This window comes from Dermacentor silvarum, chromosome 3, assembly GCF_013339745.2.
Source record: "Dermacentor silvarum isolate Dsil-2018 chromosome 3, BIME_Dsil_1.4, whole genome shotgun sequence".
Lineage (NCBI taxonomy): Eukaryota > Metazoa > Arthropoda > Arachnida > Ixodida > Ixodidae > Dermacentor > Dermacentor silvarum.
In genome coordinates this window covers 167138376-167165289 of record NC_051156.1, presented here as the reverse complement: position 1 = coordinate 167165289, position 26914 = coordinate 167138376, and the positions used below count along the sequence as shown (strand labels likewise).

The 26914-nt window shown below is 43.3% G+C and overlaps 1 protein-coding gene across 1 annotated transcript; it reads right to left on the bottom strand.

The window, feature by feature from the left end:
* Window positions 1-5666: 5666 nt before the first annotated feature.
* LOC119445002 (uncharacterized) lies at window positions 5667-25165 on the bottom strand. The gene is made up of 6 exons (XM_049664837.1): window positions 25137-25165; window positions 22652-22836; window positions 19896-20080; window positions 15105-15190; window positions 13102-13225; window positions 5667-6507 (listed from the first exon to the last, which is right to left on the bottom strand). The coding sequence occupies exons 1-6, from the start codon at window positions 25163-25165 to the stop codon at window positions 6406-6408; spliced, it is 711 nt and encodes a 236-aa protein (XP_049520794.1). The 3' UTR covers window positions 5667-6405.
* Window positions 25166-26914: the final 1749 nt, after the last annotated feature.

Below are 26914 nucleotides of genomic sequence, written 5' to 3'. Positions count from 1 at the left end.
ACTTTCTCTGGCCAAAAACCGGCGACGCGAACAGCGACGGATCGCCCTCCTCGACGGCAAGACCTGTCGCTTGTCGCTCGAAAATCGCGTGCATGCGGCTGCGCCTAGCAACATCTGGTGTTGGCGCCAGGCGGCTCTTAAGCGCCCGTTCCTGCGGCAGGTGTGGGCCTCCTACCTCGTAACCGAACGAACGAGCACAGCGAAAGATGAGAGCGAACGCGGAGCCCAGCGGGGGATGAAAAAGGCGGCGAGAGCGCAAGAAGGTGGATGCAGCAGAAGCATGAGGCCGAAAGCGGAGGAGGGTATATGGCGAAAGCGTGAGAAGCGCGCGAGGGACTTTGCGGTGACGATGGCTACGAGATGGCGCTAGAGTAGCGCGCGTCGTCTGTATAGAAACAAAGCCCACAAAGCACTGTGTGAGCGGAGGTTGTCTGCGGCGGCTGCTGTGAATTGTGCCCACGCTTCACCAACGCGCTTCATATATATCTCGCGATCTCCCGATAATCGAGGCAGTCGCGCCACACTGCGTGCCGCACGAAACAGATTCTCCGCGCCAGCCAATGTATCGCGAAATGAAAACACGTATACAGCTGCGCTCAAATTTCGTATTAGGGAGTATCGAAATCGTTGGTGAATTTTTTGGGGGAACGATTGCGTTTTCAGGGTACGGAAAGAGTGAGCAGCTTGGCTGTCAACGCCGTTTCAATGTAGCGGAAGTGCGGGATATTTCGATATTTATTTACGCATTCAATCGCCGAAAAAGAAAGGTTATCAAAGATCGAGTGAGACAGAAAGTCGCAACGTGGCTACTTCCTGTACGCAGGTGTGTCCCATATATAGATTCGGATTTATCGCAAGAGATTCGAGTTCTAAATGCCCGCGCATTATTCCGACTCTTATGGGCCCGGAAAAAAGTGCTTTTCATACTATCCCCGCCATTCAGACCTGCCGCGGTCGCTGTGACCCCGTCTTTCTGTTGTCCCTGCTTTTTCTTCGTATTCCAAAAAGGCAGAAAAACTAGAGGCGAGAAGATATATAGGCAATATTTCTTAAAAATGACTCCTTTGACCTTCCAATTACTTGGTGCGCTGCTGGCCGACTTTAGTTGCCTAAATATCCCGTGCGTGCACGGCGTAGTAAGCGACCATCTTAGTCCATCTATATTGCACAGGCGCGTCTGCGCGTGGCTTCCGGAATGCGTGGCGCTCTCGTGCGTGCACACGCTGTTTAGGCAAAAAAAGTAAAGTGGCACTGCGATGGCCCTGCACCGCCGGCGTTGAAGCGCTTGCAACGGAATCCGACGGGCGGATCCGTGCCCGGGCCATTCAATGCACTCTTTCCGGGAGTGGATTCGCAGGGAGGGGTCACACCGGCAAGCAAGCCTTCATTCTCGGAAAGCTAGGCCAGCGGTGCCCTCCTTCTCCCACGAGCACAAGTCAGCGTGATCGTGGTAACCTAACGAGCCTTAAATTACTCGTGGCGAAGGAGTGCGGACTCCGCGGAATACTCCGGTTGAAATTCCGAAGTACCACATGACTTCTCCGTTCGCATTCCAATTCGCGGGCTCAGGTCCGGTCAGAACCGGAAGACCTGAGGTGGAGCTTTTCGGGAACGAGGACGCGTCCACGCCCGTCGTACGCATCAAGCGTGACGTTTTCGTTACTTTGTTTCGCTCGATTTCGCGCCACCTTCCAACGCCGCGCCTACTCGGCCCTTTTTACAAGGCGAGGAAGACGCTCCGATTGCTGCCCACGCGGAGCCTCAAGACCCCTGACTGCTCGTCACAGCCCACCTGGGCCGCAGTGCCATCGGTAGTGTATATAATACACGCGGTCTCGAACGACCCGCAGCTACCTCCCATCCTTGACGGAGGGGGGATCATTCATCCCGCCCCGCCATTCTTCTGGTACTGTTGCTAGGGTTAAGAAGCATATATATGTCATCTTGTTGATTGCTCGCCGTGGTGGCTTAGCGGCTATACGGTGTTGCGCTGCTATATAAGCACGAGGTCGCGGGTACGATTCCCAGCCGCGGACACTGCATTTCGATAGAGGCGAAGTGCAAAAAAAAAAAAAAAAGAAAAAAAAGAAAGAAAGAATAGAAATCATGTGCCGTGCATTGGGTGCGTAACGTTAAGGAACCCCAAGTGGCCAGAATCAATCCGGAGTCCCCTACAACGGCGTGTTCCATGATCTGACCGTGGTTTTGGCACGTAAAACCCCAGGATTGAATAAATTTTAACAAACTTGATTTGTGGCGCACGTCGACGAAAGCTGGACGTGCAACTTGTAGTTATTATAGCATCCTCCTTGGCATAATGTATAGCATTCTGCCGTTATTGATTCATGCCAAATGCACTTCCGTGTGACACAGCGAGCACATGCGCATTCGGCGGCAGTAGCGCACCCAGGATCTCTGCCAGGGGGGGGCACGCACTTTTCATAATGTGCAATTTTCTTGCTATAGCCAAAGGAATCCAACAGCAAATACAATGCCTAATAATTATAATAATATAATGACCCCAAGGATGATGGCCATGTTTATTTCTTCAGCGTTTTACTCAAATTAATTTACGAGTGAATGAATAAATGCAATAAAGCGATTTTGTTAATCAGGAAAATTCAACCGCAAGCCACCTCCTGAATTGTAATGACAATGTGAAGAGAGCACTGAAGGTACACGTTGGACTGGTGGGGCTGGACGAGTGGGGGGGGAAGGGTTACAACACCCGAACCCCCCCTACCCTCCCCCCAGTCGGTGCGCCACTGCTCCGGACTTTTGTTGCAGCAGACACATGCCTCATCCTGTTGAAGAATATTTGCTCCAGTATGTCTTTGTCCTCAAGCAGCCAGCGATGGAGTCAAACAGCAAAACAATGTCCATTTTGTGTTATCATACAAATTTTCACTCCGGCTTTCTATATTGCCTTAATTGCAAATCTACATGGAAAAAATTTTTTCCATTCTTTGGATCAAACTTCCCACCAGTGTTTCTTTCACTGTATTTTTCACGACTCCGGCCGGTCTATTTGCAATTTTGTACTTGGTTAGCAACTTTCTTGATCTCTTCCTCCATTCCATGCCCCTTCCAGTAGGCCACTCTAAACACTGCTGTCAGTACCTCTTGAACAAGTACGTACTTATGTATCAGTGCTGCAGGACAGCCATTTAGGCATAGAGTTTCATACAATAATTACTAGAGCGAACTCCGGTGCTAGTGTCTATGGGATCTGCAATGGGGGCGGTTCAGCCAGCACTGGAATTATGGGAAGTACACGGATTTGCCTAAACTTCATCCTTCTGGCTTCAAACGGCTTTGTGACTTCGTAAACCATCTTAATAAAAAGCTAGTGCGAGAAAGACATTGACGAGCAATGAAACGACAAACAAGGGCACATGTGTCGACAAAAACTAGCATTTTTCGCGCTACTTTTTTGTTAAAGATGGAAGTACACCAACTCGCCCAGCTCTCAGCCTTGCTAACGGCATTTTAAACAAAGCACTGCGTAATAAATAATTCAACATTATTAAAATTGTCCAATGGGAGGATTCGAACACAGGACCTCTAGCACAGAAGCCCTATACTGAAACCATTTGGCCTCGGACGCTTTTTTTTTTCTTTTAAACTAGGCCACGGGCGCATGCATCAACAAGTGACATAAAACGCCGACATAAAACCATGCATCAACAATGACATAAAATCGCGGCCAAGCCGGTGCCTTGAGACGCTTGGTGCGTTTCAATTTGGCCAACTCGACAAGCTGAACTGTTGCAATTAGTAGCGATTGTGCGTGTTCGCAGCGTCTTCTGCACCTTGAAAAGTATAGATTGCTCAGTTTTTTCCCTTCCTCCATGGGCTTTATCATGCTGGAGCATTCTCCTGCAGCCACGATGGGGGAGAGGGGGGGGGGGGGGCGTAAAAAGAGGAGTGCTTTCCTTCCTGTGGTCTACACCACAGCACACATCTAAGCTCCAGATGCCCCAAAGCTCTCACTCGACAGTATGTACCGGCAGGTCTGGTTATTCACTTATACACAAAACCTACGAAGGCATGCGTCTACAACAGAGCCGAGACGCAAGCGCTACCTCCGCATTGTCGCCAATTGCCCATTTTCACAACTACTGCAGAAGCCCTGAATGTTTAACGGAATTCGGGAAAAATATTTATTTTAGCATTGCAAGTGCCACATCTATAACCCATAAGTTTGCGAGAACTATGTTCGCATCAAAGGTTTTTTTTTTGTTTTTTTTTGTACGCTGCTGTTGGCGTTCGGCAATGAACATGACCCGCAACTCTGTTGCGAAAGCCTTACATGGAGGCAGATGTTCTTCCACAGCCTCAAGCGGCATTGGCTGACACTTCCCGGGCAAAGTTACGTACATTTACAGCCAACCACAAAAGTTTATGGGATACAGGAGATAGCCTCAAAGTTTCAATCTGTAGTAGTTTTTGTGATCTGCACAGTTACACGTGCGTAAAAATAAGTATGCCATGCCCAAATGGAGCAGACATTCACGTTTGTCATGCAACACATGTCCAATAGGCTTCTGTGGCTAACTGTATACGGGGTGACCATTTTTAAGTGTTACGGAATTTTTAAAAATCACCTGCTGTAAATAGCAGAATTCTAGTCCAAGGCCACAGGCCTTGAGTTCAGAGAGGCGGACATTACTTGCACAAAAAATCGAAACACATATTAAACCAATTAACAACAATTCACTAATTAACTTTTTAATTACTTTACGGCACATATTGCAATTTACAAATTGTACCAATAAGTTTGTCAGGTGTATCCACTTGGAGTGAATTTCCAGAATGAAACCAGTTTGGATACAGGCGCCGCCAAACTCGCCTTAAAAATGCACTGTTCTATTTTTACCGAAATTCGCATTTATGCATTGAAGCACAAAAGTAACTGAAACGCCCATGTATTTTGTCCCACACTTTGCGAAATTGAAATTGGTGTCATCCTGGAAAATCATTTGAAGTGGATACGTCTTGTAAACTCGCTTTCTACAATTCGTAAATTGCAATATGTGCCGTAAAGTAAGTTAATTAAGTAACAAAGAAGTTAATTAGTCAAGTTTTCTTTCTTAGTTGAAGGTGTTTCGATTTCTCATGCTATAAATGTCGGCGTCTTTGAATAATCCAGCTGAACAATAAATATGCTATCTGCCACAGGTGGCTTAAAAATTGCATAAAACTTAAAAATGATCACCTTGTATAACCAAAGAAAACCGTGGACAGAGCGACAGCTGTCACAGTAGCTCAAGTGCTAGAGCACTATATATGCATAATGAAGATTGTTGTTTTGGCACCTTTATTCTTTTTCACATATATTTTCAATACTAATACAACAACTGCAAATCTAACTTTTATCCTAAATATCTAGCAAGAAAATACACTAGCCTGTCTTTCCTATGCTTTCATCGGCTTAATAAGGCTGTCAAGTTAATGCAGCATGCTCTTAAGTGTGAAGTTTCTCAAGACCCTACAAACTGAAGCTTACGTCTGCTCAATGTCTGCCACTCTAGTCAGAATTGCCGCTAGAGTATTTGTGACAAAGGAATGGAACGAAAATCATATCCCGCTGATCACAGCTGGACAGATGCTTTAATTGACTACTGCAATAAAGTGCCAAAGAGTCAGAATGTGTACATACTATCCTTTAAGTAACGCAATATTTATTTCATTTCCGTAACATCACTATCAAAAACACTGCTGGAGATGGTGTACAGCTTGACAAGATCTAGGAACCAGCTGGATTGCATCAGAGGCACTTGATGGACGAGAAGTCATCTCCCAAGAATTATGTGCAGCCAAGTGTTACAGTTACCGTACACCACACCGGTTGTATAAAAACAGGCACACGCGCATACAAACATGATGACAACAAAACAATATTGCACACCTGAAAGACGCATAACAAAAATGAGTCTATGCAAAAACGCTATTCAACAGAATGCTACATATTATTGTGAACATTTGTGTTAAAAAAAAGAAAAGTGGCAAGGCACTTAATCTCACAGGGCCACATTCATGAAATTCGCTATATTTTGACATTAAATATACTAATATACTCTCCAGTGCTCCAGTCAATGCAGGACTAACTAAAAAATGCCGTGCAGTTCTAGTCGGCGAGCAGAGTTTCTCAGCACACAGGTCAAACTTGCGTGCGAATTCACATGGCCATTGTGGGATGGGTGCTCTGTGCATGGAAGAAAAAGACACGCACAAATTTCCATGGGCGAACCTGCAGAGATGCATGGACTGGAAGCCTTGCAGCCAAGGCAATCATAGCACTGTGGACACAAGTTGGCTTTGCCTAACAACCTCTCAACCTGTGTACGAACATTCCATTTGAAAGTTTCTTAATTTTCCTTCTCAAAAAGGGTGGGCAGATTTTCAGATGTTGTCGTAGCTCCTGTTTCCACCGCCTCCCGGCATTCCGTAGCTCACTGGGCCGCCCTGGCAGGTGATGTACTTGACGAAGAACACACAGCCGTCCTGGACACAAGACAAAACAGAAGCGTAAAAACCATGAGCTTTTCTGTTTTGATCAATACCGATTGATTTTAATGGAAAAGCTACAGCTGGACATTGTTCGGTGCAGCATAGCAAATTATTTTGTACCATCTAGAGTTCTTTATCATTGACCAATACATCAGCGGATCAAACACTTTTGGTGAACTTTGCTCAAATTTCATTAAAAAAGTTAGATATAGTAACATTTGCCAATGCCTCGTTTCTCAACCATATTTATACATAAGCCTAAGAAATACAAAGAAAAAGTGAACGACTCTTGACACAGGTAAGACAAATGAAAAGTTTAAATGAGCAGTTTATTATTAATGTAAAATAGTGGGGGACTTCGGATTAATTTTGACCACCTGGAGTTCTTTAATGTGCACCCAATGTACTGTGCACGGGCGTTTTTGTATTTTGGCTGCTTCGAGGTGTTAAAACGCAAGGCGAGACATCAAAAAACAATAGAAGGAAAATTTGCTATTGGATGATGACAAAAACGGGAGTAGCAGCAGAAGTGACACCACAATGACTCTGCAGAAAATGACAGCAAGGACTGGACAGTGATTACAGCGGAACGTGGCAACAGTGTGTGTGGTGATCTGCCTCACCAAGCATTCCTTTACTTGTGTTGAACATGGCATTTGATTGCTTCATTTTGGACTGCTCTACAAGAAAATATTTTTCATTGGTGTTTGCAGTACGCTTTATGCCATATTCATTCGAGTACAGGTCGACCTTTTCTTTTTTTCTCGAAAACGTTATCCGAAATCAGCTATTGACCTATATTCGTGACCAAAGAAACCAGACATATTCTGGAACAAAGCTAGCAAAAGTACCAGGCTAACAGAGTTCCTCCGCTGCACCCAGTCTGGAGATTATTGCAGATCGGCTTTAAGCAATGCTGCACATCCAATGCACTTGGAAGCACTAAGGGAGACGTCATCAGAGGTGCCGGGGACGCCTGCAACGCATCCAACTTCTCTAGCAGTACCGATGAGGATGTAGCTACTAAATCTCGCTTGACTAGCGAGATTTAGTAGCCCAGTTTACTGTAAATAAAGGTGCGTCATGTTCAAAGGTTTTTGTTATTCTAAAAAGATATAGGTTGACCTATACTCGAATTAGAGTTAGTATAGTTTTTGGAATACAGACAAGGGGAAGCATTGCAACATCATAGTTTGTCTGTTTAAAGTAACATCACGTCAGCTATTGTGCAACAATATTCACTCTCAAATATAGTTCCAGTTGTTAACCTGCTGCAGTAGCTCTAGCTGAAAGATTAGAAGCTATGCTGGCACATGAAAAAGCTCATAGTATTCAAGAGTGCAGACCAAAATGGTGTGGGCTGGGTGCACGCAGAGAAGTACCGAACTCCATTTTTGTGCTTGCCTAGTTTATATTACTTGAGCGCGTCTAAAAATCTGATGAGAAGTGAGAACTAGCACTTTTGCAAATGTTTTCAAATGCAGCCTTTTAGAGACCTAGCAGAATATTTAACAAATAGGTCTTACTGCCCGGGCTCAAGAGCTTATAGAGTGAATGCTACATGGAATTCTACATTATTTGGATGCTGTATCAGTCAGTGAAGCTTGCAAAACAGAATTGCTAGCAGACAACAGGCTCACGTCAGTTACCTATACTGGCTTAGGTTGTGCGAATATTAATAAGGCGAGCCATATCCGAAATGTGGTGGAAATTATTTCCAGATCCTCTGATCACATGCAACGCTTGCAGTGTACATGAATGCATGGCTTTTGACATTGGTTTTATTGCAACAGAAATTATATGGACACTTCAAGTGGATTTCTGCCGTCACCGCCGCAGTGAGTTTCCGTATAAAGTCTAAGGGCGATTAAATCGTCGCCGCGCGCCAGCTGTATGTGCGAGTCCCGCGCGCTATCACGGAGAGCGAACGCACGGCGGGGAGCCAACGCGACTTCTGTCGCGCGAACGGCCGTGGGGGTATGGGAAGGAGGGAGGGGGGGGCGACTTCCTCCCTTCCCGCTTTCCTCCCACGCGAAAGGAGGAAAGCGGGAAGGCAGCGCGAGAAGGAGGGGGGGGGGGCAGTTTCTACTCTGCCAACAACTGCACTTGTACTTTGCACCGTTCGTATCTTGAAAGCGATCTCCACATGGCTCTGACCTTTGTATGCGCTGTGCATTCGCCGCTCAGTTTCCGTGTAAGCGATAGACCGCACTAACCTTCGCTCGCTGCGGTTGCGCTTGCTGCCAGCGTTTTGACAGTGCTTGTCTGCAGTCATCAAGTGTGATCTATTCATGTTTGCTTATGTGCGCTGACACAATGATTGTTAATTCAGTTAGTAGCGAATGTGTCCAAGTTTATGCAGCCGATAAAACTACTATTTCTACTCCGAATAGCTCTCTACTAATTTTCTATCGCAATTGATGCTTCACCTTTCGGGTGAAACTGCGACATTTTTTGTTAGCCCGAGGGAATCAGTGGTTAGAGATGTGATTTGGGCACCACCTGTTATTGTAGTAAAAATAATTTCTGAATTCTACACCGGTTGTAAGCAATGTAACTGGACATAACCAGCCCTAATTTCAAGAGCACAGCGTCAGGTAAAAAAAATTATTCAGCGTTTTTATGTGCCATAACCACGATATGATTATGAGGCATGCTGTAGTAGAATTCCAGAATAAGTTTTACCACTTGAGCTTCTCTAATGTGTGCATAAATTCAAGTGCACCCCCTATCGAAAATGCGGCCGGTGCCGCAGGGCTTGAACCCATGACCTTGAGCTCAGCTGTGCAACACCATAGCGACTGGGATACCGCGGCAGCCAGCACGAGGTTGAAAGAACATTTTGTTAAGTTAAAGCTACATACTTCGAAGTCAGCACAACCTTAGGTGAACACTTGTCTAGAATATATATACTAAATAAATTTCCGTGTCATGCATTTTAGGAATCTGCTTTAGTTACCTTCAGTGAACGTTCGCCAAAAATATTGAAGAAAAAAAATAGCGATTTGCACATTTAAGTCAACTTGAGCTTTTCAGAAGGTGTGTCACATTACAGCTCAAATATGGTCACGTAGTCTTTTGCTACAAAAGGCTCAGCACTAAATGTTTAACTTATTTTTCACTGCAGCTTCCCACAAAAGAATGACACCGTGATACTAGCTCCCATTCTGACACTTTATTTAAAAAACAATATAACATGTTTACATGTTATAAATACGGCAATTTGCAGTGGAAAAAATTGAGCATGCTCTAAACATTAGACTACGTTAAGCACATAAGGGAAGACTCAAAACAGTCCACACCTCCTGTGCAAATAGACAAACGAAACAATGCTAATACAGTTTGTGGGAAGAGGCAGCACACCTACAGGTTGAACCTTAATATAGCCAACAAGGATGCAATTAATTATCAGATGTAACAAACTAAATCTCAAATTCTTCTCATCACTGATATCAGTGTCTAACAAATATATGCCTATGTCAAATATAGTATATAACGAGGGTATTTTTCTGCCGAACAAGACTTCAGTGTAACACGATTTATTTGACTGTACTATGACTATGCAAAGCTGGTGCAAGGCACTAGGTTCATATGTTATGGTTTGGTTTTGTGCAGCTGCTTCTGCCATGAGCCCATGAACAAATTCTATAAGGATGGTAAATTAACGGTAATAATAGAGGCTAATACCAGCCTGTACAAGAGAGTGCCTGCTGCTCTAATCAAGTAAAACTGAAAACGCAGTGACTAAGTTACAGTGCACCACAAAAATGTACCTTACTGAAATCTGCTGTCATACTTCAATTATCTAGCCATGTATGCATGCAAAAAAAGGACTACTAATTTCACCTTATCTGTGATGAAAGTGGCCAACAATGAACTGCAGCTACAAAACCTCACAGCTACTCTGAAAATAATACTGAAGGTAAAAACAAAAGCTCGTAAAGGACTGGGAAGACATGTAGATGGCTTTGACAATACAAGCAAAGCTTCGTTATCCGTAGGAAAATTAAAAAAAAATCCAGCCCTAATGTGTGACCAGCGTGAACAGCAACAAGTCACAGCTGCTAACTATCATGGCTGTTTTAAAAACAAGAAAAATATACTTGTCAATCACTGGAAAGACAGACTGCAATCTTTCACAATGTGGCCCTAGCATAATCACAGTGAGATATGCCCTGCTGGAGAGAACACACAATGGCAATGTTAGAATGTGCTATGACACCTGCACAAGTTAAGCAGATGGCACAACAAGCAGTACTGGAGAAGAAACAAACAACTGAAGCTTGACTCATTACTCACAAGAGCAGAGAGTGTATAAACATATTTAGATAATTCAAGAGGTGCATCCATACTGGACACTGTCTATGTAACCTCAAATTCCAGAGTCTATAAATATTGCACGCAAACAAGCTTTCAGGAAAAAGCTGCGCAGAGTAGTTATCCGATTCAGGATTGCCAGATTTGCAGCTTCAAATTGTAGTTTTATTTATTTTATTTGTAGTGAAGAAGAGGGACGATGCAGTGGGGCATCCTTACCAGCGCTGTCTAGCGGGTCAGTCTCTCCAGCGCATCGCTCGGACAACGCCGCTCGCGCTCGCGGTTCCCTAAACTGATCGAACGGTCAGCCCTAACGCTTGCGTGCAATGAACGCCCTTTACATATTATATATTTAATTTCAGAAGTATGCTCAATGGCATAAACGACTGCTAAATGTATACAAATGCAGGCCAGCAGAGTTATTAAAGTGAGCAATTCCCAGGAATGTATTTATGGTGTGTTCTTGGTGTTACATCATCAGCAAGCTGTAAGGACAATAATGCTAGCCTGATATCTGAAGTGCACACTTAAAGATATCTGCATTACTCGGTGGCCACCTCGACGACATGTTTTGGGCAAGGATGCAGTGTGGTTATCACACAAAAAAATTCAAAACTCCAACAGTGGGTGACACAATGCCAGAAATACATTGGAAATACGTTCCCCGTGCGGCTCCAACTTCATTATTCTGAATGTCAGCCTAGGGATACTTAAACTGCCTTCACACACTTGAGAAATTTGCATGTACTACCACCAATAAGGCTGCACTGCCAGCTGCAGACTCAAAGATTCCAGAGAAGAAAACAAGCCAGAAACAGCATCGAGGCAAAAGTTTAGTTCCTGCAATATTGTTGCTAAACTTGAGAAAAGTGAAATAGAGTCACAAATGACTTGATTCCATGCAAGTCAGTCATGGAAGTCAGCATTTAAACTACGTACCACACTTTTTGATCAGAGGCTCATAAAAAATTAGAGTTGTTAAGTGGCTTCTGGCACTGTTTATAAAAACGGCACAAGTAATACAAGTACTAAAACAGGGTAAGTAGATAAGCAATGCCCACCATTGTATTGGAATGAAGGACTATCTATAGTGCAACTTGCGAAAGATAAACTTGTGTAAGACATGCATAAAACCAAGGTAAATAAACTGCAGACGAAAACAATACAGGTAGCCTATCCAAAAGGCTAACATAGAGTCTAAGAACATTCAACGAATGAATTACAAGCCATCTGCGGCAGTAAACATCAAAACAAGATCTGGAAAAATATCTAAAAGAATGGTGGTGAGATCAGCATACCAGTGCACTATGAGGTAAGTGTATAGGTATGAGGTAAATAAGTATATAAAATCTTGCAAGTCAATAAACAAAAGGGATAAATCCTTAGAATAATTTCTTGTGACACTTAAAAAAAAATATCTGCTGAGACACGTGGCAAAATACAAGTAAAACTGCTTCAGCAGAATGTCCCAACATCCAGCGGCAAATGATGTTCAGATAGAGAGCTTTGGCACAGCAAATATCACAAATGATCTTGAGGTAGGTCTACAGGGCATAAGATAATTTGTACCACAAGCCGCATTTTTTGAAATAAAAGTGAAAATTCAGACAATGAAAATGCAGTACCTCGAGATACTTCCTGTTAAAGAGACTACCACCTATGTTACACTTACGCTTTCAGTGGTCAATAAGTCCAACTGCTGTTGAACCCACCAACGAACTCTAGCATAGCATAAACAGGACAAGGATGCGAGAAGAGCCCATGCCTCAGAGTCCACATGCTCTGCTTGCGACCTCGTTCTCTTTACACGTGGTACTCCACGATAGATACGAACAAGCCCGCATCACAATGCTAGGAAACGCACCTAGGTTTTCTCTGTTCACAGAAGCAATCACTGTTGTTGGCATGATTAACTTATTGCAGTGACCACTTCGCGACAATGATACACTGCTGAAAGGATGGGGCTGTGGTTAAGGCAGGCAAATCAAGTTCAATTGACACTGCACTGAATGACCATCGAAGTTGCGTACATGACAGAGGTTTAAATGTGTGGGGACTAGACGCAGCACACGTAAATTTTTGGTTGTGGATGCGTTGTGCTAAATACTACTCGGCCCCAGAAAGTTCGGCCCCAAGATGCATTTGCCCTCGAGATATCAGGTCCCCCAAGCTATGTTTTGGTTCGAAAGTGCCTTAGATGAGGGCCGAGTCCCTGACAGACTGGGGCAGGCACGCGATGCAGATGGATTCCTCAACAAGCGAGAAACAGACCACGCAGAGTCCGGGCAGCTCGCTCCAGAACTGGTGGTGGGGCACCATCTCCCAGCCGCGTGCCCCATTGTTGTGGTTGATCAGGATGCCGCCAACCAGGTAGACCAGAAGTGCAATGAAGAACCTGTGGTGCACGTGGCAACGTCAATGTCAGGACGTAGCGACAACGTTTAAGGCTACAAATTGCTCAAATGTTCTGCAATTCCGTTAAGTCTCTGTGGCCATTTCCATTAAATAAAATTGTGACTCCGCCACAAGAATTGCAGCACTGCACTAAGCCTACGTGAACGGCCAGACTCAACACAAAGATCAGAAAAAGTTTGCCACAAAAATTTAGGATATTCGATTTACACTGAATTTCTGTAAAGCCTGGGCTTGAATTCTAAGTTACAGCATGTAGTAGCTCTAGCAATCTACAAAATGATTGATTAAATTAGATTCACATTTGTTGTGGAATCCACTCAACTCAAAGTCGCCATTTAGAGGATCACGCAATGTCAGTAAAAACGCTGTAAGTATCCAGAGCAGTATAACTAACCTTTAGTCTGCAATGAGGGAAAAGTAAAATGCTGCCAATATGACACATGACGCAGGTATCTACAAATGTAAAATGAATTTGTGCACTGCCACCTCAAATTGGAAGTGCCTGAACACCGATGAGATGTTTCCTCTGACCGTGAATGACCCTGTAACTAAGCGTAGTGGCAAGGCAGTGAGAATAATCCTGGCGGTAGCAAAAAGGCAATCGCACGTTGGCTCTGTAGGTGCGATTAAACTAGGTCTATTAGCTATCACAGAGCAACACCACTTCTCTGTCAGCGCTCCTTATCCGTTTAGAAATTCCCCACATGCACCGTAGTTCAGAATCCAGACAGAAGACAGGGATCAGTGAAAAGCACGGGGTGTCTGCTCACACAGGGACATCTCCAGCAAACAAAATAAAAATAAAATGCCACTTCCTCGAGCAGTACCAACGCCACCTTAACAACAACAACAAGAGAAACAGAAAAGCTTCGTTAACTTGGATATCTCAAAGTATCCATCAAGTCAAAATTTTTTCCTGGCTCGTTGCCGTCTCCATGTATCTTTCCCCTCTTACCTCGAAAGGCTTGTGCATCGTACTACGGATATCTCTATATCACACTAGCCAGAGATTTCCATACTTTGTGAGGAGCTTCGATATTGCCAAGAAGTGAGAGGACCGCAAGTTTGTAACGAATTTCGCTTGATTCTACGCCACACTTATCCACAGATCACGGCTGCCTGCGATCTCATTAATAATACAGGCGGAGCGTCACTCTGACCCCTGACGAAGCACGATAAGTGTGAGAAGGTACATATGACTTCCACAACATGCATGCTCACATGGGCGCGCAGCATCGTCAGTTTGCTTATTTGCCGTGCTCAGAGTTTAAATGTTCGTGGATCCGCACGCAATACGATGTAAGGTAAGATGCTTGACTGTGGATTTAGTGAAAACTACAAAGATTGTGCAAGGATGATGCTGTCTAAGAAGTGCAAATTGCTGACGTTGCATCATAAGGTTGCCCTCATCGCTTTTGCTCATAGAAGCCCAACGTGACAGATTCAGAGTCCCACAATATCTTGCAAAAGCAATCTATAGTATAGAAGAGATGGCGTTTCGGCTGGCGCAGCGCAACCACCGTAGCGTGACTGGCCGCAAACAACGCTGGCCCGCGCGCCGATAACGTCGGACTATAACCGGGCCTTATACGACGCTACGACGCCATCGGTAAGCGATAAGAATCGAGTAAATACGGTAAGCATTTCTTTTTCGAATTTTCGTGCCGAACCTGCATGTAACGAAATCCTCTTTATAACGAAGTTTTTTGGGGAATTTGTCAATTTCGTTATATCCAGGTTTAACTGTATATGTAGCTTTTACGAGAAATTTAGCAGCTCTTGGCATATATTGGTATGATCAAAGGGTGTGATCAAAGAACTCTGCCTAGCCAACATGCAGATTGACTGGAACCACTTACAGGATTAGTAGAACAGATCCGGCGCTCAAACCACCAGTGGGTGCCTCTGGAGTGCAGGCACCAGAAAACGGGATTGTGAGGTTGCGCTGCAGAAGATGCAAAAGAAGAAGAAAAAAATAATAATAAATATGAGAAAATGTGGCAAGGCAAGAGCAGCAGCTTGGTCATGATGGCGGTGCTCGCAGCTTGCTAAAACTAATCCGAGCAACCAATTTATAGATGCACCTAAAATAGTGGCTGCAAAATAAGGCTGCTCATTATGCATGCAAGAGTTACACAAGTTGTTGCTGCACAGGAGAGTGGGAAACAGTAACAGCAGTCATTCTACTCATTGATGAAGTTGCCCATCACTACTAAAATGGAGCCAACAAAAAAGCGGTGCAATGCAGGGTTGTTTACAACTTTTAATTTAAGGTGGCTGCTATTACAGGATCTTCTGGCTCTCAATGCGTCCATCCATATGGTGTAGCAAGAAGAATTGTCATGTTGTTGCGGTAGTTATAAAGCAAGAAAATAAAATACTAAAGTAAAGGAATGGCATAAATTCAGAGACGAAACCGCCCTTGCTGACGTTGTCTACATCGTCGTTGGGTGAGCTTGCTCTATATTCAATGGCACTCGAAGGCACCCCCTTCTGATAGGCCCTTTAAAAATTCTGATAATTTTTTTTCTGGCGATGGCATCAAAATTTTATAGGACGCAATGACAGTGTTAATGTTCTTGCAGCACCAAAAGATGACTTTTCACACAGGGGTTCAGTGACAGAAGGCATTATCGAACACCTTTTTTTTTTCTGCTTTTGCGTTGAAGTACACGAGCATTAAATTTCTTTGAGAAAAAATGAACAAAAAAATGTGCAGCGGACTTACAGAGTTTCATGACATGCCGCAGTGTGTGCATGCTAAAGTTGATCTGCCGAGGGGTGGGCTTAGCCCCTCTTGGCAGGTCAACTGTAGCACTGCGCCATGCGACAAGCGCAGGAGGCGATTTAATTACCAGTAGTGCCTTGTGCAGGGCAATTATAACTCTCCAATTTTTCATTTAATGATTTAATTGGGATAATCCATTGTAAGCATCATACTGCTTCATGAGCCACCTAAACGTGAAGCTACCTGGTCGTGAATTAGTGAAGGTTCACCTTGGTTTCTTTAGGTCACCAGTTAATGTTCGTTCGTTTAGTTGTGCATTATGAGTGCTATGCTGTACCAAAGATGCATGGATTTTGTCCACTTCTGTAGGCTGTTGTAGTGCCTGTGATTGTTGTAGTGCCTCAGGTTGTCAATGCAGCAAGGCAACTCATGTTGTCTATTGCAGCTAGACTTTAAGTGCTTTGAGTTCACATATCTTTAACCCTTTACCTCTCGAGTTATCCTTGAAAAAAAAAAAAATGTTTCCAAAATTCCAATCTCTTCTAAGTGCATGATTGAATCACCATAATAAATAAATGCACTAAATAAATGCACGAAACAACAACATGAGGAGAGCAGTGAGGAAGAGAAGGACAACGTGTAGTACCGGCACCCACTTGTCCTACGGCTCCCTGCAATAAACGCCTTCTACACACCCCGTAACAATATATTTATTTGCTGAACACCTGCAAAAATTTTATTCTAGAGAAAGTCTGTGAATACACGCAAAGTGCCTCGAGCGGCCAGTCGCACGGCAATTCTGCATGTATTCGCAGGCTTCTTTCACACTAGGAAAAACGTTTATGTTGCATGTATTGATCAACAGAAAGCTGTATCGGGAGTTTTTCATGTTGCTCTACAATTTTCTCATTGACACTATGATAATTAGGACAGTACTTCTTGAGTTAGATAATTAATTACAATTACCTAATTAAATCTCAGTAACGAAAAAATGACTGGTGGCTACTCCACCGTACTGGAAACAATATGCACGAGGTTTGCTTCACGTAACGCCGTTCCTCTTTTTTTTTAATCGTGCTGCGTGATAGCTGGGACACCCTGTATATTGACACGTGTACTAGTTAATCTTTCTCGGGTGACCGCGCTTCACCGCCTAACAAATGTTATCACTCAGTGCAGGGCGCGCCTGCATGTATCGGAAGTTTCTCTAATGTTATCGATAGTTCTATCCGCTGTCTGTGGTCGCCGAACCTTGTGTAATCTGATTGCATGTATGCGCGACGCGAATTGTGTAGTGCTTTCTGGAGGGCGCGCAGGTGCCAGCGATTGCTTCGGAACCTTAGATGACTCGAGTACATATAGGGGCCGACGTGTTTGAGCCACAGATCAGATTTCGACAATCGCCGACTGTGTTCGCTGCTATCGTTGTACTTTGAGTGTAGCCTGATTTTCTGGGCACAGGTTTGCTGAATAAAGAGTTAGTTTCGTCATTCACAATTTTGCTACTGTGTTTTTGACCGTCACTACCACGTGACAATATATAAATGGTATATATAAGTAAATCCTATTAGAGTAAATAAAAGTATAAAAAGAAGATAACCGTGAAGTTGTGCTTCTCGTTTTTCGAAATATGCTTGGCCCATTGAAAAATTCCGTAACTGCGATATATGCATATATGAGCGTGTGTGATTGTGTGCACACTATACTGGTTGCCGCCCTATGAGGACCCCCCCTCCACTGAAGGGAGACGTTAAGCCTTGCTTAAAGGGACAATAAAGGCAAATATTAGGTCAGCATGTACTGTTAAAACACCATTACAGAAATCTCACAAGAAATCTGCCAAGAAAAGACTTTGTTCAAGAAAAAATTTCACCTAAAGGGTCTGCATACCTATAGCAATTCAAATCCCCCCCAAGCAGGGAGTGGTCATGTTACATACATGGACCTACGTGTATCTTGCACCACCCTTTACTGCCGTCAGTGAGTGAAACGGCGCCAACAAACGGCGCTACAATTTCGTGTGCAAAACGCTAACACGCGGCCATGGTCAAACCTAGCCAAGACAGATTGGATTCGCCACTACAGCTGATCTTGGTCAAGTGGCGTGGACTGTTTGGGAATCCCGCTACATTGCATGGACGTGGCATTCTCTGCGACTTGCAGCCTGTGTGTTTCTTGAGCGAGCAAAACCAGCGTAGAACTATGTGATAACGAAACTACTGAAACACGAAAGTGTGGGCAGAGCAGAGTCAAGTGAAAATGAAAAGTTTTGACCACCCGTGTCGTCGTCAAGGGAGTTTCTTGCTAAAAATAAAATACAACTGGACAAGTAGGAACTTCTTCTGCCTTGTAATGCAATGCAATTATCTTTTTATTACAAGTGGTTGAGTACACCTGACAGAATTATAAAGAGGAATACCTACGGTCAACGAAGTACACACTTGAATGCCTCGGGGAAGTCTCAAATGGTGTCCTGCATTTACTTCAATTTCTTGATTACTAATGCTCTGTGCGCAATAATCTTGAGGCCTTAGGTGTTCTTGAGCATTAATCTATCACTTTAGCATTGCCTTAAATTTGTCTTTAGTGTCCCTTTAAAGCAGGAGGCTGTGTTAGCATAACAACTTGCACTGCCACGTAGCTTTAGCTTGAGTACAGTGACTTCATTATTTAAATATTTGAAAATGAGCTTAGTAATAAATTTAAACTATAAAATTTGCTGTCTACTTGCATAACACTAAAATAAATGCATCGTTACAGAAAACATTGACAAACTGATCATGAACAATAATGCATTGCAAAAATGTAGGGAAATCTAGGAATTTTTTTTATCCGAGTTAGGGGGGAAACTGGCTTTAGAGGTTGGCAGCACTATCCATCAAATTGGCGAAAAAAGCTTAACAGGGCATCAGGAAAGCTTATTTGTTATTTGCATGCTTCTTCATAGCAAGCTTCTTTATTTTGATGCAGGTGGAATGCAAGAATGCTAGTGTAATTAAATTTATTAAAAAAATTAAATTATGGGGTTTTACGTGCCAAAACCAGTTCTGATTATGAGGCACGCCGTAGTGGGGGACTCCGGAAATTTGGACCACCTGGGGTTCTTTAACGTGCACCTAAATCTAAGCACACGGGTGTTTTCGCATTTCAATTAAATTTATGTCCACATTAAAGAACCTCAGGGAGTTGAGATAATTCCAGAGCTTCCTGCTGTGGAATCTATAATAGCCCGCATGTTTTTAGTATATTAAACCCTATAATTCAATTTGATTTGAACTGCTATAAAAGACTGTTGAAACTATATGCCTCACGGTATGTGTGAATGGAAGACTGATCTTTGACACTTGCTTAAAGCTTAAATGTTTTTTTAATATCGCCCACTGAATAAAGGATATGAAAAGAGGCAACGAGGCTGCCTAAGCCACAACTTGCGTGCAAATTTCAGCTGACACAATGTAAAACGCTGTGTAAACACAATGTCAAACCTTATCGCAGTTCTATCCTAAAGTGTTTTACAAATGACAGACCTGAGCTCCACTAAACGTTTCTGGCTGTCACCCACCTGCGCTTACAAGTTTGCTCTTACAAACTACAATGTTTTTGAAGTTTATGCCAGTACTGTGCACTTTCACACACATGCAAGCAACATACTTTGTTTTTCATATGAATTAAATACATCTGAACTGCAAATGGAGATGACTGTTCCCCCTTACAAATGTCATCAGAAAATCGCACACATTTTTATGTTATCATTATGCTTTCTTAGTCTGATAAATAAATGAGTGGAGCATCAATACAAATAGATATAACACCTTGAGAAAACACTGGTTTAAATGCTTTAACCAAGTTAAGATAATTGCAAAGTTACTGAGCATTAATGACTGCCAAAATGTCCAGCAAACTGTAAAAAGCAGTGACTCACCTCGCATTCAGTAGAAACAATGAGTGGAGTGTAATCAAGCTTTGTTAGCTCGGCCCCTGGCCCGACGACAATGTTTTTTTTCTCGTCGCAACTAAAGATCAGATTGACCACAATTTTCTTATCCTTGCACTTGGTTGCGTTGCTCCCATCGGCCTCTTCAAACTTGACAATGAAGCTTGAATGGTCTGGAACATCAGCAGACAGAGGCAAGACTGAGTTGCCAAGGTTTGATGCTCAAAAGCGTACAGGCCTAAAGTAAATTTTCTCTTTCGCGAACCTTCGTCCACCTTGCAGGATTCTGAAGAACTGATTTTCCAGGTGTATAGGCTATGAACTCGCTACTGAGGGTCAGTGTACGAACTATGCGAGATGGGCCTTCACGGCAACACAAGAAAGAACTCGGCTACTTCAATTTGCAGTGACCAAGGAAAATAGTAAAACTAAATGGGAAATGCTGGTCAACAAAATAATGCATCTTTATTTTAAATGCAATTTAAATGTCAAAAAGGTTCAGAGAGAATCTTTTGAGACCAGTCAGTCTGGTATGATTCAGCTTTCACCCTCAGAACTTCATTTAATCTTCTCTACTTGTTCTTTCAGCTGCTGTTGATATGCAAGCCACTAAATGTGCCCTTACACTTCTACAGTGTGGTCTAATGTTAAAAGGAGCAAGTGAATGTAGAGCACCATGCAAGTATTTCTTTTTTTTTTTTCGCTGGCCACTGCAGAGGAGCCAGGATTTGCAGCAAACGACCTGTGGCTGGTGGTGTTGGCATCTTTCTGCACACCTGTGCAATGTATTCACATCCCTTATGCCAACACATGCAGCTGGATTGCTAGCAAACTGAAAGCTGCACATTGGTGGCTTCCCTTTAACAGTTGCATACACTGTGTGTGTCAAGTTCAGCGCTAAAAACAATTGTGGTTGGGCTCACACGTGTGTGGTGTTTTTTTATGCTGTCACATCACTTCTTTTAAGCGCTACGCGCCTTGCAACACATGTAGAGTTAAAACATGAAGCAAGGCATTGAGGCAAGAGACAAGCGAAATAATGGATGAAATAAACTAAAACAAAATTACCTTCAAATGAACTAATAAAAAAGCCAAAACACAAATAAAAACAGAGGAGGATATCTAAATACTCACCAGGCTTGAACTGTGATGCATGCGAACAAGTGAGAGAACGAGAAAGCTTTTCAATGACTATCAATGGTTTAATAACACATCAAAAACATTTGGGACCAAACTAGGACCAAGTCCCGAAATTCCTCATGGAACAGTTCTCACAAGAAAGTGCATTTGGAAATAGGTAACACAACTGTAAAGGCCCGAAAGCGTCATCTTGGCTATGAGAGAGCTCGTAATAGAGGGATCAAGGGCGATTTCAACAGTCTGCACTTCTCTGATGTGTACCTATACTTTGGCGCACACTTTGTTCTTGCACATTGTACCACCTGAATTTGGCCCGCATAGCTCAGAGCTGAACATCAGGTGGTCAAGACCTGGAGATCTCCACTACGATATCCCTCATATCTAAGGTCTGCAGCTTGGAGCTCAAGACCATGTCAACTATTATCCATCAAGCATACAAGCACCATGTGAGACCTGGAGCTCCACACACTGACCATAAGCCATACTATGTAGATTTCACTGATCTTGTCCAAATTACAGGGTTGGGCCACTGTTGGGGAGAAAGAAGCCGCCCCAGAACTTGAAGCCTCAATGGCTTACTTTTGGCAGAGTAGTTTAGGTGTCTGCCTAAAGTGGGACCATTGAGATGTAGATCACAAAGGACTGGCTCCCCATAAGCTCTATCTCCTGGATAGCTAACACCTGTGAATTACTGGTTAACTTTTCAGTCACTTCTGAGTGCCATAAAGACATGACCATTTTGTTGCTTACTGAGCCCATTAGGCATATGCTATCATGCAGTGCCATGTGGCAGACAACGAAAAGTGGTGATGCACAGCTTGGCTTCTGAGACTGGGAGCACGCATGCAATGCTATAGGCTGACTCGCATGCGCTTCGTCCTACATATGCGATGACACTCTTTGGAGTTTATTGAACTGCAAAGAAATGAGCAATCCAAGCACTCGAGTTCCTGTGCAAGTCATCACTTAATTTAAAAGGTGCTGAAACACTTTCTAAACATGGTAGAAAAAAAGGCTCCCATCTGTACACTGTTCTCCCAAAAACATGCTAGCTAAATATTGACGGTGGCTTAAGCAACATCAGCGATAATGATACATGAGGCACAATAACCCATGATGCCAGCCATTGGGCAGATGCGCACATAGCCTTCCAGATATATATGAGATGGGGAAGTGGCCGTTGTTAATGCGTCCCACCAATTTTATCACCTTTGTCACCAGCCTCAAAGAATTACCATGAGCATACCACAAAAAGAAGAAAAAAAAAATTAAATAAAGGAGCAATAGGCAGGCCATTGCCATTCGTGTTGCCCCCAAAAGAAAAACTGATGAGTTGAGGGGGCACAGGGAGAGTAAACACGGCACTCCTATCTCCATTCATATCAGGCCCTTTTGAAAAACGTCTTACGGAATATACTCCTTGAAAGGCATAACGCTCATTCTAGTGTGTTGCTCAGTTTGAAGAAAAGATGTGTTAGCATCCCCCCGAAAAGAAATGTTCTGGAAAGGTAACCTTACAGTCAAGGTTGATTCAATGTTTGCCTTTATACAATACAGCAGCACTGCCCTTATCAACCACTCCTAGTTCACATGCAAGCTCTTACCCTGTGGAAGTAGTTTCTGGAAGGTTCCTATGGAGAGTGGGTCCAGACCACTGGTATTGACCTCACACGCATGCCCGACACCACAAGGGTTGACGGGCACCTTATTGCAGAATTGAAGGTACCAGGAACAATCGGTGTTCGTCGATCTTAAGCAATGTCCCTTTATTTCTGCCCTCCAGACAGAACTATGGTTTCCAGTGAAGGTGCGTAGTGTAAAAAGAAAGAAAAAAAGGAAAAAAAAAAGATTCACATCAATGTAAAGGGCACTGCTTGCAAGAACTTAAAATACCAGCCTGCAGCACCTGTAACTGTCATAAACATTACAGGAAAATAAGCAGGAGGGATTCTTCCAGCTCTCTAATCATCCATAGAAACACCCATCGATCTGACATGCTGCAAAACAAGCTACATTGCACATCCTCCATAGCTGCTTCGGGTACTGGTGTGCAAGCTGGTTGTCTGAATATTTTTGGATCACTCTTAACATTCATAAATCAATAACAGTAATGGTACAAAATTAGTGTAAACTTAGTTATTCTTGGTCTAATACAACTGTAAGAGCAAAGCTTGTTCTGTGTTTGATATTGTAAGCAGTACTATTGCTTCAAGAAGTGACAAAGGGGCACCGACAATCAACATTGAGCTAATGAGGCCGAAACAGATGTAAAAAAAAAGCATACATGTTGTAGGCCATGCAACTACATGACAGTGAACCAGAGAGGTTACCCTAACATGCAACATATATGGGTTGTTCAATAAATACAGACTAATACCCGTGTCACACGGGCACACTTGGAAGGCCTTCCAGTTGACGGCCTTCGAAACTCCACAACTCTGTCGACTCAAAGTAGTTGTGGCGGTGCTACACAGCACTTTTGAAAGGCCATTGAGTGGTTCAGGCGTTTCTCGCAAAAATTGTGTGGCGCTGCGGATCGTTAACGTCGTTTTCATGTCACCAAAAGTTACATAATATTAAATTCACTAAAAAGCACAGAAATGTATTTTAAGAAATTGTTTAGACATTGTTATAAATATATGTTTAGTTCTTAAGTTATTGACTAGCGAAACTGTGGCACGAACTCAAGCACGTCGCTGTTGTAGAGAGTATGTGCAGTTCGCACATTTCAAGTGGCAAAAGTACTTCATTAAATAATTAATAACACTCGTATATACTATTTTTAAGACCATTTGGTTTGATTTTTTTCTTTCTATTCATGAGTACGAGCACACTGTGAAGGTGAGGGCCCGTTGGCGCTGTTTCCGCTTCTGTTGCTCAAAGGCTATCGGGGTTTCGATAGAGCTGTAGGGTGCTCATTGACTCGATAGACTATTGACTCAGCGGCCTTCGAAACCGCCCGTGTAGCAGCTCGAACTTGACCTTTGCGTCAACGGACTATCGGTTGGAAGGCCTTCCAAACGCCTGTGTGACACTGGTTATAACACTCTGAAATCTTGATTTCTGAAAATTATTCATAGGCACTTTTATTCCTTTCTACATGCTCCCCAGTAAGCGAAATGCACACATGCCCCTGTTTCTACCAAACCTAGACAACATGAGTCAACCCACCTTTTGACATGTGCTTATAAGTCGCTTTCAATGTGTTAACGAAGCCTGCTTCTGAGTTTTGTTCTATGTCAAAGCAATGTGCTCTTTTTTTGCCATTCCCCGAAGCATTGCAACAATCCCCTTGCCCATTTTACAGCCCCCCGGATGCGGCACTCTCCGACTTCGTCATGTACCTCACGATAAAAAGGGGCATTGCTTTGACATGGGACAAGGCATGTTTAAGCCATTGGCGGCGATATTGCTACACGTGTGTTGTATTTGGTCGTTTGAACGAGGCGCGCGGGCACCATCACTCGAGCAAAGAGAAGGAAGAACGAGCTGGGCTCGTGCTGTGAATCCAACCTGTCAGCGCAGCAACCGCTGCTGTAAATATAATCTGTAAATAGTTTCTCATCCTTCACGTAACAATACTGAAGTAGGTGTCAAGACACTGCTTCACTCATGTTATCCAGGCTTGGTAGAAACGGCAGGACATGTGCATTTCACTTACTGGGGAGCATATAGAAAGGAATAAAAGTACCGATGAATAATTTTCACAAGTAAAGGTTTCAGAGGATCAGTCTGTCTTTATAGAACAACCCTCAAACATACAATGTTTAACCATTGGAGTGCCCAGAATTTCAGGCATTTCCATTTTCTGTGTGCCAGGGGTTTTTTCAAAAGTGCATAAAATTAAGTTTCTGCCATTGTAACACATTAGCAGGCTTTAGGTTTAAATGGTGTTTATTGGTGATATGCTCCTGAACACTTTACAAGGTTTCTTCATCTAAATATTAAAAGAAAAATCAATAATTATACCAATATTTCGGTTTCTTCGTTACAATTAACTGACACTCGAACACATCCCGTAGCCAATATCAGAGTCCTCCAATTCACAGTTAATAAAGATCTCTGGAAATTTCTGAATCATTCAAAAACCAGATAAGCTTCTTGCAGCGGTCCGTCATGTTGGCAAACAATTTCAGTTCTACCATCTTCTCTGTGGATAGCACAACCATACATGGGATTTTGACATTTCCGTATTATTTATCTAGGTGAAGATAGAAAGTGAGTGGAAATTGCGATGCAACTTTACTCATGCGTCGAGTCCAGTTGATTGACACTTAAAGGGACACTAAGTAGAAACATTAAGTAGAGCCAAATTGGAACATTAAGGCACTGTTCTAACGAATTCTCATAGTGAGTACAGAGCTTTTCTAAGCGAGAAAATGACGAAGATAAAGAATCGGAATGGCACCACCCATTTTGGGCTGTGGTACCTCATGTGACATCAGCCCTGGTTGTTTTACAGAGAGCAGCAGAGAGAGAGAGAGAGAGGTCATGTGGGGATTACAACTCTTCTGTGTTGGCACGAGTGATTCAAATCGAGTCCAACAGTGGGGCCTTCAGTGGCAATTTTCAATGCAACAGTCACATATTTCCACATAGAAAATGACGATAGGCTTCTAGATGGCTAATAACTCACCTAAATACTTTCCTCTAATGTCCCTTTAAGAAGTTAAATGAGCATTGACACTCATTTTCAATGTTGTAGGAACTATAATATATATAATTATGGGGTTTTACGAGCCAAAACCCCGATCTGATTATGAGGCACGCCGTAGTGGGGGACTCCGGAAAATTTCAAGCACCTGGGGTTCTTTAAGGTGCACCTAAATCTAAGTACATGGGTGGCTGCCGTGGCCGGGATTCGATCCCGCTACCTCGTGCTTAGCGGCCAAAAACCAATGTTGTAGGAACTATATGGTATGCTCCATGCATGTGAAATGATTGCACTACAAAGTATAAAGGTTGGAAAAAATGTATCTTACTTTGTTACTAAAGTTCCTTAGAAATGCCAAGCCTGGCATTGTAAACATTATCATGACGGAATAAAATTTGTTCAAGTCTTGTAGCAATAAGGCTAGGTACAATGGTATTGCTCGTAAAAGAAATACAAAAAGAAAAGGGAACTAAGAGTGTTGCATGCATGTCTTCTGGCTGCGCTCAGATGTATCACACAGCAGCAAAGTGTATCATGATGTTATCTCATGTCGTGGGTACCAAAACCAAATTGTTCTATAGAAACAAGTGTTATAGTAAATTATTAACAGCGAAGCTGTTTAAGCCAGCTGTAATTTGTGGTTCGTATCAAGAAACTGCCGTGCCGTAGTCATGGCAACCAGGAGGAGGAGGAGGAGACCGCGTGCGTCTCCTCCTTGCCAGCTCCCTCCCTTCCCGAGCTCTGCTTCTTTTCTCTCCGCGGCACGCTGAGCCAGGAGAAAAAAAAAAGCTGGCCGATTGATATCGAGCGGCTAGCCTCCAACGCGTTCGGCGTCGGCAACCAACAGCATTCTTGGCACTGTGCAAACTTTAGTTAGCCTGCCTGCGTTTATGGCATGCCAGGAACGCTGTCGCTCGTAGGTGCGGACGTGTCCAGCGCTAGTCATGCAAAATGTCGCCGTGTTCAGCATCCGCAAGCAACAGCATTCTTGGCACTGTGCCAACCTTGGTCAGCCTGCCTGCATTTGTGGCATGCCAGGAACGCTGTCGCTCGTAGGCGCCGACGCGTCCAGCGCTAATCACGCGAAATGTCGAGAAAGGGAAGGTACGCCTGAAAATGATCGCGCGAGAATACCTACCTACATGCGTAGTTAAGTTAAACCAAGTTAAGACCTAGCAGCAACCAAGTTAATACCTAGCAGTAGCAGCCACTA

What these genes read in the sequence shown, in the direction of transcription:
- LOC119445002 (XM_049664837.1), bottom strand. Translation starts at nt 25,165, where the DNA reads ATGACGGACCGCTGCAAGAAGCTTATCTG. An exon ending in CGCTGCAAGAAGCTTATCTG is followed by an intron (nt 22,837 to 25,136) that starts GTTTTTGAATGA and finishes TGGAAACCATAG; the next exon opens with TTCTGTCTGGAGGGCAGAAA. An exon ending in TTGTTTCTACTGAATGCGAG is followed by an intron (nt 15,191 to 19,895) that starts GTGAGTCACTGC and finishes CATCTTCTGCAG; the next exon opens with CGCAACCTCACAATCCCGTT.